General features: G+C 36.2%; 1 protein-coding gene across 3 annotated transcripts in view; it reads left to right on the top strand.

Annotated features, from left to right (window-relative positions):
• The window catches only part of DHX36 (DEAH-box helicase 36), a 70,286-nt gene that overhangs the window by 47,450 nt on the left and 7,632 nt on the right, over nucleotides 1-15,204 (top strand). Inside the window, exons 23-26 of one of the 3 annotated variants that reach the window (XR_009209530.1) lie at nucleotides 752-872; nucleotides 1,566-1,718; nucleotides 2,109-2,398; nucleotides 3,843-6,641. Coding sequence is in view for 1 of the 3 variants with exons in the window: in XM_032173898.2 (XP_032029789.1) it covers nucleotides 752-872; nucleotides 1,566-1,718; nucleotides 2,109-2,294 (460 nt within the window). In the remaining 2 variants the exon portion in view is untranslated. Of the gene's footprint in view, nucleotides 1-751; nucleotides 873-1,565; nucleotides 1,719-2,108; nucleotides 2,817-3,842; nucleotides 6,642-15,204 lie in introns of those variants that run through there. The other 2 variants (XR_009209529.1, XM_032173898.2) reach the window with 2 other exon arrangements.

The raw sequence follows: 15,204 nt of genomic DNA, 5'->3' as shown, positions 1-15,204 counted from the left end.
AGACACTCGTAAAAACAAATAGGAAAGATTAGTGGATTATTAGCTTTATGCTGTTAGTTAATACAGGTAATTAACATTAACTATTTAAAAATAAATTATTAAACATCTCTGTTGAATAATACTAAAGACTTTTACAAATTGAGATAAAATGTATATGAGTATCAAAAAAATGACCTAGGAATTGAGAGATTGAATTAGAACTGTCAACATGAATTTAAACAGAAATTCTTAACTTTTCATTTTTTATTCATCTAGGTCATACTCTGTAAAATTTTTAAGTTGATAATTTTACAGTTATTTAGTAAATCAAGGGGTGTTTATCAGTATTATGATTGTCATAGTAAAATATATAAACTCTTGGTATGAATCACTTAATTATTTTAGATACTTTTTTGTTCTTTATTCAGTGGTACAGTGTGCATTAACATTAAGGAAAAGAATATTCTGCCATTTTTCTAAAATGTTGAGTAATTATACCTGCAAGAAGAAGATTAGCTACATGATTTAAATTATTCATACTGATAGCATTTTTTCATATATTTTTGAGGAAATTATGCTCTGTCCTCAAACATAAATATATTTTTTGCAAAAATAAACTGAATTATTTTCTGGAGTTTTTTTAGATTCTGGGATTTGTTTGGTTTTTACCAAGCTCTTCTATCAGTTTTTTCAAGTAGTGTAAAAAAAAAAAAAAAAAAAAATCCTCTAAAAGACTTCTTTTTAACAAACTGCATTTTAACTTTTTTTAAAGGGTAAAAGTTTACACAAAAACCGATGGCCTGGTTGCTGTTCATCCTAAATCTGTTAATGTGGAGCAAACAGACTTTCACTACAACTGGCTTATCTATCACCTAAAGATGAGAACAAGCAGTGTAAGTGAACATTTAAAATAATTAAGGGTCTGATTATCAGTCTCATTGTATTTTTATGATTGTATAGTTTTAACAATTACATACAAAATTTTCTTTTTCGTTGTGTCTTATTCCTGTGACATGAGTAACTTTTTCCCTCAAACAAATAACCTATTCTTTTAATTTTCAGGTCTGTAATGATGGATCTTTGTATTTTAATTAGTTAGGACAGTTATTTGATTGCATAATTTTCTTTCAGAACTTGCTTTCAAGAAATATTGGCATATTTTATGGTGTACAGGAGTTTACATTGTATAGAGAGTTTTGTTAGCATGTCAGTATACCTTATAAGTATTGTTCAGCATATTAAGTGAGATTCTGTTTATTTATATTTTTCTCTTTAGAACAGTAATTTGAGATGATTTATAAAAAAACTGGATAAAAATAATTTCAGCAACATTAGTGTTTTGGTTTTGTCACTCAGAAAGTATTTTGTTCAGAGTAGTGCTTAGTTTAAACTAAAAAATATTAAAATACCTGTGTTCTCTGAATAATGAAGATGGCTCATTTAAAATGGTATTTCTTACAAATTAATCTCTGTAATTACAATAGAAGGTTAATATTTTAGAAGGAAGGTACTCATTAATTAATACTGGTAATATTGTTGAATTTATGTAGTAATCTTTTCAGACTCCTGAATGTATTTCATTACAGATATACTTGTATGACTGCACAGAGGTTTCCCCATACTGTCTCCTGTTTTTTGGAGGTGACATTTCCATCCAGAAGGATAACGATCAGGAAACTATTGCTGTAGATGAGTGGATTGTATTTCAGTCTCCAGCAAGAATTGCCCATCTTGTTAAGGTGACTGACTTTGTATGATTATCTTTAATCTACATGTAAGTCAGCATGTGGTCATGTGATTTTGTTCCAACTGTTAAATAGATTAACATTTCTTGCTCTATTTCAGCGGAGCAAATAATTTTGAAAAAATGATTCCTGGTTTTTCTGAATTGTGTTTTGAGATGGTAACAGACCAGCCATTCTAAATGGCTCAGCGTGATTGCAATGTGAATTTTAACTGCACTTTAGTTATTCACTCATAACCACACTTTAGTTGATTGCTCACTAAATGTTTTAGCTTTTGAGCCATCGCTTGTGAAACTCCTTGTATCAGGTAAATTAGTTTCATTTATTATGTTAGTTGGTAATATATCTGTCTTTGTTGAACATGTGTAATTTTTCCAACCTTAGGAATTAAGAAAGGAATTAGATATTCTTCTGCAAGAGAAGATTGAAAGTCCTCATCCTGTAGACTGGAATGACACTAAATCCAGAGACTGTGCAGTACTGTCAGCTATTATAGACTTGATCAAAACACAGGAAAAGGCAACTCCCAGGAACTTTCCGCCACGATTCCAGGATGGATATTACAGCTGACAACTTTTCAGAGGTGGTCTGAAAAGCCAGTTTGACAGCCATTCTTCATCATTGTTTAAATTTTGGCTGGATATCAAACCCTGGGACATGAGCAATTTTCGTGTGTAAGTAGAAACCTTCAGTAGGTAGTAAAGACTTAATGTGCATGACTTGATGTTATATGTAGCTATATACATATATATAGACACACACACACACACACACACACACACACACTATAAAAGCAATATGTTCTCTGATCATATACTCTGCTGTGGTCATGCCCACTCTTTGGGAGTATATTCCCTTTATATATATTATTGTACCACTTGAGAAATTCCTTTGTTCTGTTACACAAAGTTAATCTTTCTGCTCATAATGATTGATGATACCACCAGTAAAAATAGGATGTTTACCCAAAAAAAAGTGTCAATTAAGAATTTGAACACAACCACATTTTTTAAAATGAAACTTCTATCGGAAGTAAATTAATTTGTTGTAATAAAGTCCAGTATTTAATAAAATGTACAATCTTAAAACTCAGCCAACTTCTTGGATTGGTTTCTACATTTTCACCTGTGGCTTGGTTCATTTGATATTTTTACTATTTGTAAAACACATGTGCCCTCTTTATATCACGCTGTGCCTCATAATACAGCAATTGAGAGCATGGTCTGGAGCCTGATTACCTCAGTTCCAGTCTCAGCTCTGTCACTTAGTCAGTGTCTTGGCTTCTCTCTCTTTTTCCTTATCTTGTAAGATACAGTTGGCCCTCCATATCCATGCATTCCACATCTGTGGATTCAAACAACTGTGGATAGAAGATATTTGGGAAAAAAAAGGATGGTTGTGTCTATACTGAACATGTGCAGACTTTTTTCCTTGTCATTCCCTAAACAATACAGTTTAACAGCTATTTATATAGTATTTACAGAGATGACTTAAAGTATATGGGAGGTTGTGCCTAGGTAACATGCAAATACTATGTCATTTTATATAAAAGACTTGAGCATCCATGGATTTTGGTATTTGAGGGGTTGGGGTTGGAAACCAGTCCCCCACAGGTACTGAGGGACAACTGTACACGTAACAGTTGTGAGGATGAAATACATTAATACATGTAAAGCACATAGGCTAGTGCCTGTACTCTCTGAATCTTAGTTGTTATTTGTCCCTGAAATATTTTTGTAAATGTCTAACAATCTATTATATTGCACTTTTAATTTTATTGCTACTTATCTTCTTAGCCAAGGAATAGTGTAACAACACATGCTGTACATTTTCAGCCCTATCAGATTGTGATAAATACTGTTGGTTGCTGGCCAGCAACTATTTTGTCCCTCCCTTCTTGCTTACTTATTCAGGTGTTCCCATCTGTGCAGCCTTGTGCCCAGGTATGTTGGACCGTTTTTCTAAGAGTGAGTCTTGCTGTTCTAAATGAATCACATGTGGTCTTATCCCCCTTATAAGTAATTGATAAGGCATGAGTACATAAACATGTCCTAGTGAATGGCAACTGAGAAGTGATCTTCAAGGGGGTGTCTGAAAAAATGTTTTACTCACTAATAGATTTAGAGGAGGAAATCCTGCTCTCTCTGGACATTGTTTTGTCTGACTCTGATAGTTGGAACTGTTGCAGCCAACTAATGATCACAAGGGGACACGGACTCATAGACTGAGGTTAGCTCAGTGGAAAGATAGAACTCACCAGAGCCTTTGATAATGCTGGTAAGCTTCAGAATTAACCCATTCTAGAACTGCTCTACATGTGGACTTATTTTGATACAAAAAAAAATCCTTCAATTGTTTAAGCCACTTTTAATAGGATATTGTTAGTTTTTTGTTGGTTTTTTGTTTTGTTTTGTTTTTCGTTTTTTGGAGACAGTGTCTTGCCCTGTCACCCAGGCTGGAGTGCAGTGGTGTGATCTTGGTTCACTGCAGCCTCGACTTCCTGGGTTCAAGTGATCCTCCTGCCTCAGCCTCCCAAACAGCTGGGACTACAGGCGTGCACCACCACACCTAGCTAATTTCTGTATTTTTTGTAGAGACACCGTTTCACCATGTTGCCCAGGCTGGTCTCAAACTCCCGTGCTCAAGCCATTTGCCCACCTTGGCTTCCCAAAGTGCTGGCATTACGGGTATGAGCCACTGCAACTGGTCCCTAGTAGGGTATTTTTAACTTGGCAAAAAGGATATTAATCAGAAACATACACTATCCATCACTGAGTATTATACTATTGATTTTGCAATATAAGAGTTTTAACCTATTTGTCTGACAGAAGGTGTAAAAGTGCTGGACATGCTGCAGAAAGAAACAGGAAAAGCATCTTGCTGCACTCTAAAAAATGCAAATTTTAATGTGCCTTCCAATAAATGCAAGGAAACCAAAAGAGTTAAGAGTATCACACAATGACTGGGATGTATTGATAATGCTACAGTGATCCATTAACAGCACTTGTTCAGGTACTGCTCCCAATCCTGGGAATGTGTGTTACCTGGTATGTCTCAAGTCCATTATATTGGCTGTTCTTCTAAAAGTGATCTGTCTCTCATTGAATGCTGGCATTAGAGTCATGTCACAATATTAGGGCATACTGGTTTGCCTCTTAGGTCGAGGTGACCATCTGGTCTTTCTTGCTCTATAAGAGTTTATGTTTGTGCTTTTTTTTTGCTTTTATTATCCAGTTTAAATCCAGTCAGTTGGCCAAAATGGTCTTGGAAGAAAGGATTTAGAGATTCTGTAAAAAAGATTATTAGTTGGTTTTGTGTTTGCAAACCAATATGTAATTCCCATATGAATGGGGAAAATGTTCCTGAGGAATTATTTAATTGATGAGTTATTCACAGAGATTAAAGCAGTTATTGTTACCTCCAATTTATGTCTTCCGTACAGCTGATTAGGAGGGACATTTTAATCCAAGGTGCTACTTATATTCTGTTTCTTTTGTTTACAAAATAGGGCATTACTGAGTAGAAAATACATTCTAGGTCTAAGAACTGTTTGTTCTTTAGTGGATTTTAAAGAATAAGACATTAAGAAGGAAAATCTGTTTGATTCATCATTCTGAGTAATGCAGAGAGTAACTCTTAAAAAAAAAAAAAAAAACCTGAAACAGAAACTTACAGGAAAAAAACAAAAGAAATTAAACTACTGAATAATCTTTCAAAAGCATCGTTGAAAAGTGAGCACATGTGATGCCTTCCCAATTAATTAATTTGGGCAAAAGCTCTAGATAAACTCACACCAATTATTGCAAGGCATTCTCTATTACTGCATTTTTAAAACAAAGTCCTCCCCTAAAAGTTACGAATTATACAAAAACTTTAGGAGGAATTTTAGTACTCCTTTACCCGAAATAAATAGTGGTAAATTTCCTTCTGTTCTTAGCTCTGAGTTTGTATTTATTTATAAGTCATTGTGATCATGTATACTCATATATTTTTAATATGCTAATTGCCTTTAAATGGGATTTTTGTTTTGATTTTAAAATAATACGTCCTCCCTAGACAATATCTGGAAATGTAGCAAAGTAAATCATGTTACCATTATTCCCTTTTGATATATATAAACTTTAGGTATTATTTTATATATAATAAATTTTAAGGCATTATATATAATAAAATTAACCAATTTAAGTATATGATTCAGTGAATTTTGTCAAATATATAGTAGTGTAATTACCACCACCACAATCTTGATACAGAACTTTTTTTCCCCCCTGAGACGGAGTTTTGCTCTGTCACCCGGGCTGGAATGCAGTGGCGGGATCTCGGCTCACTGCAACCTTCGTCCGCCCGGGTTCAAGCAATTCTCCAGCCTCAGCCTCCTGAGTAGCTGGGATTACAGGCACGCGCCACTATGCCTGGCTAACTTTTGTATTTTTAGTAGAGACAGGATTTCACCATGTTGGCCAGGCTGGTCTCGAACTCCTGACCTCATGATCCACCTGCCTCGGCCTCCCAAAAGTGCTGGGATTACAGGTATGAACCACCGTGCCCAGCTGATATAGAACATTTCTATCAGCTAAAAATTTCCCTGTTACCCCTTTGTAGTCAATCCCTTGCCGCCACTTCTATCCCCAGCAACCCATTGATCTGCTTTTTGTCACTTTCGTTTTGCCTTTTCTATAATTTCAAATAACCAGTCTTTTGCATCCAGCTTCTTTCACTTAATGTAGTACTTTTGAGATACTGATATTGTTACGTGTATTAGTAGTTAGTTCCTGTTTTATCTTCTGTTGTTCAGTAGTATTTGCATTGTATAGTCATACCACAGTTTGTTAATTCATTTACCAGTTGATGGACATTTGAGTTACTTTCAGGTTTTTTTGTTGTTATGAATAAAGCTGCTATAAACATACATACATATATTAGTCTTTGTGTGATTATATGTTTTCATTTCTCTTGGGTAAATACCTAAGATTAAGGTTGTTGTATTATAGTAAGTGTGTTTGTATAAGAAACTGCTAAACTGTTGTCAGAATTTGCTGAAATTTTACATTCCCAACAGCAATGTGTGGGCGGGGGATCAGAGTATTCCACATCCTTGCCAGTACTTGGTATTTTTAGCTGTCGTTTTAATTTTAGCCTTTAGTGGATGAAGAGTCCTGTCTCATTGTGGGTTTAATTTTTGTTTCTAAAATGATTAATGATGAGCATCTTTTCATGTGTTGTTTGGTTTTTCCTTAGTTATCTTAGGTATTTCTGTTTGAGTTTTGATTTTTCATCTCATGTCAAATGATTGGAGTTTTAAGGATATATCTGACTAGGGAAAAGGAGGATTACTAATTAATTTTAGAGATACAAAAAGTTATTATTTACATTCCTTGACATTTATAATGGCCAGATGTGTTACTCTTGACTTGGTTGGTAAAGTGTAAAGAGTTAAGCCAGTGTTATTAAGTGCCAGGAGAGACTAGCACCAGTTTTATATAGTTATGAAGGCAAGAGGTGTATTCATCATGAGGTAAAGAATGGGACATAAGAAAAAATATTTATTGGTATTGGGAAAGTCATTGGAGATAAGGAAAACAGCTGCTATGGAAGCACTGTAGAGGCAGTCTACTGTGGATGATAGAGAACTTTTAAATTGTGACTACCTTTTTTTTCTGGTTCTTAAATTTGATTCATATCTTAATGGTCTGGTATAAATTTTTGAGTTGTATTTTTCTATTTCTGAGTCCTTACATAGTATATTATGTTACCTTTACACAGTGAACATCATGGTTGGGAATAAAATTAACTTTAGCAAAGCTTTAATTTAATGAAAAAGTGATTCCTTGGTGACTTTTATCTTTTAGGCCCTTCTGGCTGTATATTTATTTTAAATATTTCAATATTTAATCCTTCTCATAGCTTCCATTCACCTCACTTTCTCTTAATGGCTGTTTCTCTTGTTAAATGAGAGAGTTTGATTGTTTTTACTTGTTCTGGAAGCCAATTTTTTTTTCTTGTTTATTCAAGCAAAGGCAAAACAGACCTATCTCTAACGTTTTTGTGGTGTCTGAAGTAAGAATATAAATGGAAGCCAACATACTAGATCTCTAAATATTTTAAAATTTTAAATTAGTTTAACAAACTTAAATAAAACGTCCTTTTAGCCAGGTGTGGTGGCTCATACCTGTAATCCCAGCCGTTTGGAAGGCCAAGGTGGGTGGATCATTTGAGCCCATGAATTCAAGACCAGCCTGGACAACATGGTGAAACTCTGTCTTCACAAAAATTACAAAAATGAGCCAGGCATGGTGGCATGTGCCTGTAGTCGCAGCTACTCAGGAGGCTGAGATGGAAGGATTGCTTCAGCCTGGGAGGTTAGGGCTGTAGTGAGCCACTGCGCTCCAGTCTGGGCAACAGAGCAAGACCCTGTCTCAAAAAACTCCTTTTGACAGATACACATTAATAATGACAAAATAAAAAATGGCATAAAACAATATTGAAGATGACTGTTAGCTGTAGTTTCTTATTTTTTCCAAATATTCTTTTTTATATCAATTGGCACAGTAACCATATTTTTTTTTCTTTAGCCTGTTAATATTATAGATTGCTGTCTTAGTCATTTTCTGTTGCTGTAACAGAATATCAAAGACTGGGTAATTTATAAAGAAAACACATTTTTTCCTTACAGTTCTTAAGTCCAAGACCAAGGTGTCAGCATCTGGTGAAGGCCTTCTTGCTGTGTCACAAATTGGGACATCACATGGCTAGAGGGCAAGAGTGTGTGTGTCGTGTGTCATCTCAAGTCTCATAAAGCCACCAGTCCCATCATGGAGGCTTCACCCTGATTAACTTAGCTAAGCTTAAAATTACCTCACAGAGGGCCTACCTCCAATCAACATATGAATTTGGGGATTAAGTTTCCAATGCATGAAATTTATGGGACACATTCAAACCATAGCAATCACATCAATTGATTTTTAAATATTGAGCAATCTTTGCATTTCTGTAATAAACCCCACTTGGTCTCAGTGTGGGTATAATGTATTTTTTAAATATATTGCTGGATAGGATTTGGCAGTGTCTTGCTGAAGATTTTTGTCTCTCTATTCAGGAAAGATACCAATGTATAGTAGCTTTTTTAATAATGTAATGCTGGCCTCATAAAATATGTTGGGAACTATTGTCTTCCTCTTATGTTTTCTGGAAGACATTATGCATAATTGGCATTAATTCTTTAAATGGTTGTAGAATTTTCCAACAAAACCATTTGCACTTGGAGATTTTTTTTCAGAAATTTTAAATTGTGAGTTTATTTAGTAATTATGAGATTATTCAATAGCTTGGTAGTTTGTGGTTTTCATTGGTTCATTTTCTCTTAAGTTGTTGAATTTATGTATGTAAAGATTTTTTGTATTGATCAGAAGCCTGGGAAGCAGTAAAAAATTTTTGAGTTTTTTGTAATGCCCCTTTATTATTTTTTTAATGTCTGTAATGTGGGATCTTTAATGATATATTCATTTTTCATTGATTTTTCTCTCATATTCTGTTTTCAATTTTATTGATTTCTACACCTAACCTTATTTCCTTCTTATTGCTTTTTTGAGTTTATTTTGTCTCATTTCTTGAGGTGAAAGATTAGATTTCTTTTCTAATACAAGTTTTTTGTGCTGTAAATTCTCTAAGCACTACTTTAGCTGCTTCCTATGTATGTTGATATTTTGTATTTTCATGTCATTTAGCCAATGTATTTTTTATTTCCCTCTTTAGATATTTTTTTCTTTAATAAATAGATTAGTTGGGAGTGTGCTGTTTTAAGTTCCTAGTGTTTGGAGATTTTCTTGTCCATTATTAATTTCTAGTTTGATTCCATTATGGTCAGAGAAAATACTTTGTATGATTTCAGTCCTTGTAAATTGGTCAGTTTGTTGTATGACTCAGAATATAGTTATCTTGGTGAATATCCCTTAGCTATATTTAAAAAATGGATAATCTTATGTTATTGGATAGTATACTGTAAATGTCAATTATATCCCATGTATTGGTGTTCTGTTCTATACTCTTTTTTTTTTTAAGTTCTAGGGTACATGTGCACAACGTACAGGTTTGTTTCATATGTATACATGTGCCATGTTGGTGTGCTGCACTCATTAACTCATCATTTACATTAGGTATTTCTCCTAATGCTGTCCCTCCCCCCTTCCCCCACCCCATGACAGGCCACCCTGTGTGGTGTTCCCCACCCTGTGTCCAGGTGTTCTCATTGTTCAGTTCCCACCTATGAGTGAGAACATGTGGTGTTTGGTTTTCTGTCCTTGTGATAGTTTGCTCAGAATGATGGTTTCCAGCTTCATCCATGTCCCTACAAAGGACAGGAACTCATCCTTTTTTATGGCTGCATAGTATTCCATGGTGTATATGTGCCACATTTTCTTAATCCAGTCTATCATTGTTGGACATTTGGGTTGGTTCCAAGTCTTTGCTATTGTGAATTGTGCTGCAATAAACATACATGTGCATCTGTCTTTATAGCAACATGATTTATAATCCTTTGGGTATATACCCAGTAATGGGATGGCTGGGTCAAATGGTATTTCTAGTTCTAGATCCTTGAGGAATCACCACACTGACTTCCACAATGGTTGAACTAGTTTACAGTCCCACCAACAGTGTAAAAGTGTTCCTATTTCTCCACATCCTCTCCAGCACCTGTTGTTTCCTGACTTTTTAATGATAGCCATTCTAACTGGTGTGAGATGGTATCTCATTGTGGTTTTGATTTGCATTTCTCTGATGGCCAGTGGTGATGAGCATTTTTTTCATGTGTCTGTTGGTTGCATAAATGTCTTCTTTTGAGAAGTGTTTGTTCATATCCTTTGCTCACTTTTTGATGGGGTTGTTTGATTTTTTTCTTGTAAATTTGTTTAAGTTCTTTGTAGATTCTAGGTATTAGCGCTTTGTCAGATGGGTAGATTGCAAAAATTTTCTCCCATTCTGTAGGTTGCCTGTTCACTCTGATGGTGGTTTCTTTTGCTGTGCAGAAGCTCTTTAGTTTAATTAGATCCCATTTGTCAAGTTTGGTTTTTGTTGCCATTTGTTTCGGTGTTTTAGTCATGAAGTCCTTGCCCATGCCTGTGTCCTGAATGGTATTGCCTAGGTTTTCTGCTAGGGTTTTTATGGTTTTAGGTCTAACATGTAAGTCTTTAATCCATCTTGAATTAACTTTTGTATAAGGTGTAAGGAAGGAATCCAGTTTCAGCTTTCTTCATATGGCTAGCCAGTTTTCCCAGCACCATTTATTAAATAGGGAATCCTTTCCCCATTTCTTGTTTTTGTCAGGTTTGTCAAAAATCAGTTGGTTGTAGATGTGTAGTATTATCTCTGAGGGCTCTGTTCTGTTCCATTGGTTTATATCTCTGTTTTGGTACTAGTACCATACTGTTTTGGTTACTGTAGCCTTATAGTATAGTTTGAAGTCAGGTAGCATGATGCCTCGAGCTTTACTCTTTTGGCTTAGGATTGTCTTGGCAATGCGGGCTCTTTTTTGGTTCCATATGAACTTTAAAGTAGTTTTTTTCCAATTCTGTGAAGAAAGTCATTGGTAGCTTGATGGGGATGGCATTGAATCTATGAATTACCTTGGGCAGTATGGCCATTTTCATGATATTGATTCTTCCTGTCCATGAGCATGGATTGTTCTTCCATTCTGTTTGTGTCCTCTTTTATTTCTTTGAGCAATCGTTTGTAGTTCTCCTTGAAGAGGTCCTTTACATCCCTTGTAAGTTGGATTCCTAGGTATTTTATTCTCTTTGAAGCAATTGTGAATGGGAGTTCACTCATGATTTGGCGCTCTGCTTTTCTGTTATTGGTGTATAGGAATGCTTGTGATTTTTGCACATTGATTTTGTATCCTGAGACTTTGCTGAAGTTGCTTATCAGCTTGAGATTTTGGGTTGAGATGATGGGGTTTTCTAAATATACAATCATGTCATCTGCAAACAGGGACAATTTGACTTCCTGTTTTCTTAATTGAATAGCCTTTATTTCTTTCTGCTGCCTGATTGCCCTGGCCAGAACTTCCAAGACTGTGTTGAATAGGAGTGGTGAGAGAGGGCATCCCTGTGTTGTGCCAGTTTTCAAAGGGAATGCTTCCAGTTTTTGCCCATTCAGTATGATATTGGCTGTGGGTCTGTCATAAATAGCTCTTATTATTTTGAGATACGTCCCATCATCAATACCTAGTTTATTGAGAATTTTTAGCACGAAGGCTGTTGAATTTTGTCAAAGGCCTTTTCTGCATCTATTGAGATAATCGTGGTTTTTGTCTTTGGTTCTATATGATGGATTGTGTTTATTGATTTGCATATGTTGAACCAGCCTTGCATCCCAGGGATGAAGCCAACTTGATCGTGGTGGATAAGCTTTTTGATCCGCTGCTGGATTCAGTTTGCCAGTATTTTATTGAGGGTTTTTGCATCGATTCATCAGGGATATTGGTCTAAAATTCTCTTTTTTTGTTGCATCTCTGCCAGGCTTTGGTATCAGGATGATGCTGGCCTCATAAAATGAGTTAGGAAGGATTCCCTCTTTTTCTGTTGATTGCAATAGTTTCAGAAGGAATGGTACCAGCTCCTCCTTGTACCTCTGGTAGAATTTGGCTGTGAATCCATCTGGTCCTGGACTTTTTTTGGTTGGTAGGCTATTAATTGTTGCCTCAATTTCAGAGCCTGTTAGTGGCCTATTCAGGGATTCAACTTCTTCCTGGTTTAGTCTTGGGAGGGCGTATGTGTCCAGGAATTTATCCACTTCTTCTAGATTTTCTTACTTGCATAGAGGTGTTTATAGTATTGTCTGATGGTAGTTTGTATTTCTGTGGGATCGGTGGTGATATCCCCTTTATCATTTTTTATTGCATCTATTTGATTCTTCTCTCTTTTCTTCTTTATTAGTCTTTCTTGTGATCTATGTATTTTGTTGACCTTTTCAGAAAACCAGCTCCTGGATTCATTGATTTTTTTTGAAGGGTTTTTTGTGTGTCTATCTCCTTCAGTTCTGCTCTGATCTTAGTTATTTCTTGCCTTCTGCTAGCTTTTGAATGTGTTTGCTCTTGCTTCTCTAGTTCTTTAAATTGTGATGTTAGGGTGTCAATTTTAGATCTTTCCTGCTTTCTCTTGTGGGCATTTAGTGTTATAAATTTCCCTCTACACACTGCTTTGAATGTGTCCCAGAGATTCTGGTATGTTGTGTCTTTGTTCTCGTTGGTTTCAAAGAACATCTTTATTTCTGCCTTCATTTTGTTATTTACCCAGTAATCATTCAGAAGCAGGTTGTTCAGTTTCCATGTAGTTGTGCGGTTTTGAGTGAGTTTCTTAATCCTGAGGTCTAATTTGATTGCACTGTGGTCTGAGAGAGTTCGTTATAATTTGTTCTTTTACATTTGCTGAGGAGTGCTTTACTTCCAACTATGTGGTCAATTTTGGAATAAGTGTGATGTGGTGCTGAGAAGAAGGTATATTTTGTTGATTTGGGGTGGAGAGTTCTGTAGATGTCTATTAGGTCTGCTTGGTGCAGAGCTGAGTTCAATTCCTGGATATCCTTGTTAACTTTTTGTCTCATTGATCTGTCTAATGTTGACAGTGGGGTGTTAAAGTCTCCCATTATTATTGTGTGGGAGTCTAAGTCTCTTTGTAGGTCTCTAAGGATTTGCTTTATGAATCTGGGCACTCCTGTATTCGGTGCATATATATTTAGGATAGTTAGCTCTTCTTGTTGAATTGATCCCTTTACCATTATGTAATGGCCTTCTTTGTCTCTTTCGATCTTTGTTGGTTTAAAGTCTGTTTTATCAGAGACTAGGATTGCAACCCCTGCTTTTTTTTTGTTTTCCATTTACTTTGTAGATCTTCCTCCATCCCTTTATTTTGAGCCTATGTGTGTCTCTGCAGGTGAGATGGGTCTCCCGAATATAGCACACTAATGGGTCTTGACTCTTTATCCAATTTGCCAGTCTGTTTCTTTTAATTGGGGCATTTAGCCCATTTACATTTAAGGTTAATATTGTTATGTGTGAATTTGATCCTGTCATTATGATGTTAACTGGTTATTTTGCTCATTCGTTGATGCAGTTTCTTCCTAGCATCAATGGTCTTTACCATTTGGCATGTTTTTGCAGTGGCTGCTACCAGTTGTTCCTTTCTATGTTTCGTGCTTCCTTCAGGAGCTCTTTTAGGGCAGGCCTGGTGGTGACAAATCTCTCAGCATTTGCTTGTCTGTAAAGTATTTTATTTCTTCTTCACTTATGAAGCTTAGTTTGGATGGATATGAAATTCTGGATTGAAAATTCTTTTCTTTAAGAATGTTGAATATTGGCCCCCAGTCTCTTCTGGCTTGTAGAGTTTCTACTGAGAGATCTGCTGTTCGTCTGATGGGCTTCCCTTTATGGGTAACCCAACCTTTCTCTCTGGCTGCTCTTAAGATTTTTTTCCTTCATTTCAACCTTGGTGAATCTGACAGTTATGTGTCTTGGGGTTGTTCTTCTCGAGGAGTATCTTTGTGGCGTCTGTGTGTTTCCTGAATTTGAATGTTGGCCTGCCCTGCTAGGTTGGGGACGTTCTCCTAGATAATATCCTGCCGAGTGTTTTCCAACTTGGTTCCATTCTCCCCGTCACTTTCAGGTACACCAGTCAAACGTAGATTTGGTCTTTTCACATAGTCCCATGTTTCTTGGAGGTTTTGTTTGTTTCTTTTTACTCTTTTTTTTCTCAACTTCTCTTCTTGCTTTATTTCATTCATTTAATCTTCAATCACTGACACCCTTTCTTCCACTCAATTGAATCGGCTAGTGAAGCTTGTGCATGTGTCACGTAGTTCTCGTGCCATGGTTTTCAGCTGCATCAGGTCATTTAAGGTCTTCTCTACACTGTTTATTCTAGTTAGCCATTCGTCTAATCCTTTTCAAGGTTTTTAGCTTCTTTGCAATGGGTTCGAACATCCTCCTTTAGCTCGGGGAAGTTTGTTATTACCGACTTTCTGAAGCCTACTTCTCTCAACTTGTGAAAGTCATTCTCCGTCCGGCTTTGATCCGTTGCTGGCGAGGAGCTGCAATCCTTTGGAGGAGAAGAGGCGCTCTGGTTTCTAGAGTTTTCAGCTTTTCTCTTCTGGTTTCTCCCCCTCTTTGTGGTTTTATCTACCTTTGGTCTTTGATGATGGTGACCTACAGGTGGGGTTTTGGTGTGGATGTCCTTTTTGTTGATGTTGATGCTATTTCTTTCTCTTTGTTAGTTTTCCTTCTAACAGTCAGGACTCTCAGCTGCAGGTCTGTTGGAGTTTGCTGGAGGTCCATTGCAGACCCTGTTTGCCTGGGTATCACCAGCAGAGGCTGCAGAACAGCGAATGTTGCTGCCTGATCCTTCCTCTGGAAGCTTTGTCTCAGAGGGGCACCCACCTGTATGAGGTGTCAGTAGGCCCCTACTGGGAGGTGTCTCCCAGTTAGGCTACT

Source organism: Hylobates moloch, unplaced genomic scaffold, assembly GCF_009828535.3.
Source record: "Hylobates moloch isolate HMO894 unplaced genomic scaffold, HMol_V3 SCAFFOLD_13, whole genome shotgun sequence".
Lineage (NCBI taxonomy): Eukaryota > Metazoa > Chordata > Mammalia > Primates > Hylobatidae > Hylobates > Hylobates moloch.
Note: the sequence above shows the minus strand (reverse complement) of the source record. Positions and strands in the feature narration are given on the sequence as shown.